At 70.1% G+C, this 3,437-nt stretch overlaps 1 protein-coding gene across 1 annotated transcript; it reads right to left on the bottom strand.

Moving 5' to 3' along the window:
• MFSD6L (major facilitator superfamily domain containing 6 like) lies at window positions 1-2,460 on the bottom strand. The gene has a single exon (XM_077188498.1). It carries the CDS (start codon window positions 2,390-2,392, stop codon window positions 152-154), a length of 2,241 nt encoding a protein of 746 aa, XP_077044613.1. The 5' UTR covers window positions 2,393-2,460; the 3' UTR covers window positions 1-151.
• Window positions 2,461-3,437: the final 977 nt, after the last annotated feature.

Here is a 3,437-nt window from a genome sequence, read left to right on the forward strand (position 1 = left end):
TAAAGTAAAAAAATAAGATTTATATTTTTTTTAATAGAAATCTCTCCTGTCAGATATAGCAGTATATATTCAGCAGTTTAGAATTTATGGTGATTTGTGGACATTATCATTACCCCAGGTTCCCACTCCACCCCACAGATTTAGGTACGGACTAGTTGATCCCATGCTGCTGTATCCAATTCCTGTTAAAGCTCTCATCCTTCATAGCCTTTACCAGCCAGTCCTTCTCGTCCTCCTCCTCAGAATCACTCACTTCACTGGAATCCGCAGCCAGGAGCCGGGAATAATTGATTTTTCTCTGCCGGGGCAATCTGGATCGGACAATTAGGAAGAACAGGGTCCAGACGCCGAGCCCCACGCAGCTGGCCTGGAGCAGCACGGGCAGCCCGAGGTGCTGCACCACAAACCCTGCCCCGAGGCTGCCCAGGCCGGCCCCTGCCGTGCCCAGCGCCCGCAGCAGAGCGAGCAGGGCGCGCTCCGTGCCCGGCGGGGCCGCGTCCCGCACCGTGCCCTGCATGCGCCACCGCAGGGCCCCGCTGCCGAGGCCGGACAGCGCCTGCAGGGGCAGCGCCGCCCAGGGCACCCGGAGCAGGGAATAGCTCAGGAGCTGCGCTGCCAGCGCGCCCAGGCCCAGCGCCTCGGCCCCACCGCCCGGCAGCGCCCGCAGCAGCCGCGGCCCGAGCGGGTGAAGCGCCAGCTCCGCCAGCGGCCCCAGGGCCACCCAGAGCCCCAGGAGGAGCTCGCTGCTGCCCTGGTCCTGCAGCTGCCACGGGAGGAAGCTGTGGCTGGCAGCGCTGGCGGCGCCCACGAGGAACAGGGTGGCTGCCAAGAGCAGCGCCCGGCCGTGGCCCCGCAGCAGGGACAGCGCCTTGGGCAGCCCGGGAGCGCGGGCGCCGCGCCTGGGAGCGTGGCTGGGAAAGGAGACGCCGACCGTCAGCGAGAGCACCACCAGCACAGCGTAGGCGTAGAAGTGCACGGCCAGGCGGGGCACGGAGCCGCCGAGGGTGCAATCCAGCTGCTCCACCAGCACCGACACGCCGCACGCTCCGGCGGCCGCGCCCACGCAGCCCCACGGCCACAGCCGCCCGTGCCTGTCCGTGGCGTCCACAAAGTCCAGGTACTCGTAGACACTCTCATCCATGGCCCATTCCAGGGACGTGGCCAGCAGCTCCCAAAGCACCACGGCGCCCAGGACCATGAGAAAAACCCGGTACTCTGTGTCCTGGGAGGTGCTCTGCACTGCCTCCAAGCTGGCACCTCGAGAGTCGGAAAGGTTTTCGGACACGTGGGCACCTCCAACAGCGGGAAGAGCTGTTTTAAACAAAGCTGGCTCGTTACTCTCGGTGGCATTTAGGCTTTCCTCAGCGTTATCAGCAGGATCGGTGGCGGCAGAGTCCGGAGTTTCCTCCTGGAGCCCGGGGGAGGGAGGGCTGTAGGATGCCGGCCCTCCTGGTTCCGGGGTCTGCTGATCGATGCCTTTCACTGTCGGGCCAGAGGGACCATCCAAGGAGCCTTTTCCCTTTGGATCACCTTCCCCAGGCCCTCTGCCGCGTTCCTGAAGCGCACCTGCTGTGCCCAACGATCCCTGGGAGGTTGAACTGCCCGGAGCGGGCTCCCTGCTCGCTGCCACCACCTCAGCAGCCGCTGTCCCCGCTCGCCCTGGCACGGCTCTGGTGTGCGGCAGAGCGCTGGGGTTCAGCGCCCCGTCACTGCTCCTGCCGGGGCTGGGTACCGGGCTGGGCACAGGGCCGGGCACCGGGCTGGGCACCGGGCCGGGCACAGAGCTGGGCACCGGGCTGGGCACCGGGCTATGCACCGGGCTGGGCACCGGGCTGGGTACCGGGCTGGGCACCGGGCTGGGCACAGGGCCGGGCACAGAGCTGGGTACAGAGCTGGGCACCGGGCTATGCACCGGGCTGGGCACAGAGCTGGGCACCGGGCTATGCACCGGGCTGGGCACCGGGCTGGGCACAGGGCCGGGCACAGGGCCGGGCACAGGGCCGGGCACCGGGCCGGGCAGAGCGGAGGGGAGCACGGAGGGCAGCGGGGAGGGCAGGGAGGCGGGCAGGCCGAGCTGCAGGCTGCAGCCCGAGCCCCCCGTGTCCCCCGCGGGCGGGATGAGGGTGAGCGCCAGGCTGGCCCCGGCCGAGCCCAGCGCCGAGCCCAGCAGCAGCAGGCGCCGCCCGGCGCGGCCCCGCGGGCAGCACAGCGGAACGGCGAGCGCCGCCAGCAGCCGGGCCCCGGCCGCCGCCCCGACCAGCGGCGCGGGCAGCCCGAGCAGCCGCAGGTAGAGCGGCAGGAAGGGCTCGGCGCAGCCCCGGCCCGCGCCCTGCAGCCCCCGGAACAGCGCGGCCAGCGCCAGGGCCCGGCCCACGTCCCAGCGCCCGCTCATGGCCCCCGCCGCATCGGCCTCACCCGCCGCCAGCGCCGCCGCTCCCCGCCCGCCCCGCTCCGGGCAGGGCGGAGCCGCCGCACCTGCGGCACCGGGGCGGCACCGGCCCGGCCGCACCTGGCCCGCCACGGCACCGGCGGGGCCGCAGAGCCCTCTGCGGGCCGGGCCGGGAATGGCCCGGGACCGGAACGGGAATGGCCCGAGACCGGCACGGGAATGGCCCGGGACCAGCACGGGAATGGCCCGGGACCGGAACGGGAATGGCCCGAGACCGGCAGGCGAATGGCCCGAGACCGGCAGGCGAATGGCCCGAGACCGGCAGGGGAATGGCCCGAGACCGGCAGGGGAATGGCCCGGGACCGGCACGGGAATGGCCCGGGACCAGAATGGGACGGGAATGGCCCGGGATCGACACCGGAATGGCCCGAGACCAGCACGGGAATGGCCCGGGACCGGAACGGGAATGGCCCGAGACCGGCACGGGAATGGCCCGAGACCGGAACGGACCGGCACGGGAATGGCCCGGCACCGGCGTGGAAACGGTCTGGGACCAACACCAGAATGGCCCGAGACCAGAACGGCCCAGGACCAGCATAGGAATGGCCCGGGAGCGGCACGGACCGGGAGCGGCACGAGAATGGCCTGGGATCGGCATGGGAACAGTCCGGAACCGCGGCCGCCGCGCTCATCTGGCCCCAGCGCCCCGCACAGGCCGGGGAGCGGCGGCCGCGGTTCCGCTGGGCTCGGAGGGGACGGCCCGGGGCTCGCCCTCCTCCCGGCCCGCCGGGGCGCGGGGGACACGGAATGGAGCCCCAGGGAACGGGATTGAGGGTGGAATAGCCCCGGTGAGGGATGCTCCTCTCTGGACAATCTGTTCGGGGCTCACTGCACAGGGAAGAATGGAGCCTCAGTTCAGGTGGAGCTCCTGAGCATCCCAGCCACGTGCAAACACACAAGAACCACCAAGGGCAGCTTCAGTTCGGCTTTGTCACCATTTCTTTCCATGGGCACTAAAAGGACTGCACCCTCCGGTACAAGTCATCCA

Source organism: Agelaius phoeniceus, chromosome 19 (genome assembly GCF_051311805.1).
Source record: "Agelaius phoeniceus isolate bAgePho1 chromosome 19, bAgePho1.hap1, whole genome shotgun sequence".
Taxonomy (NCBI): Eukaryota; Metazoa; Chordata; class Aves; order Passeriformes; family Icteridae; genus Agelaius; species Agelaius phoeniceus.

Bases quoted from the DNA above. Each gene is read 5' to 3' on its own strand.
- MFSD6L (XM_077188498.1), bottom strand. From the start codon at position 2,392: ATGAGCGGGCGCTGGGACGTGGGCCGGGCCCTGGCGCTGGCCGCGCTG.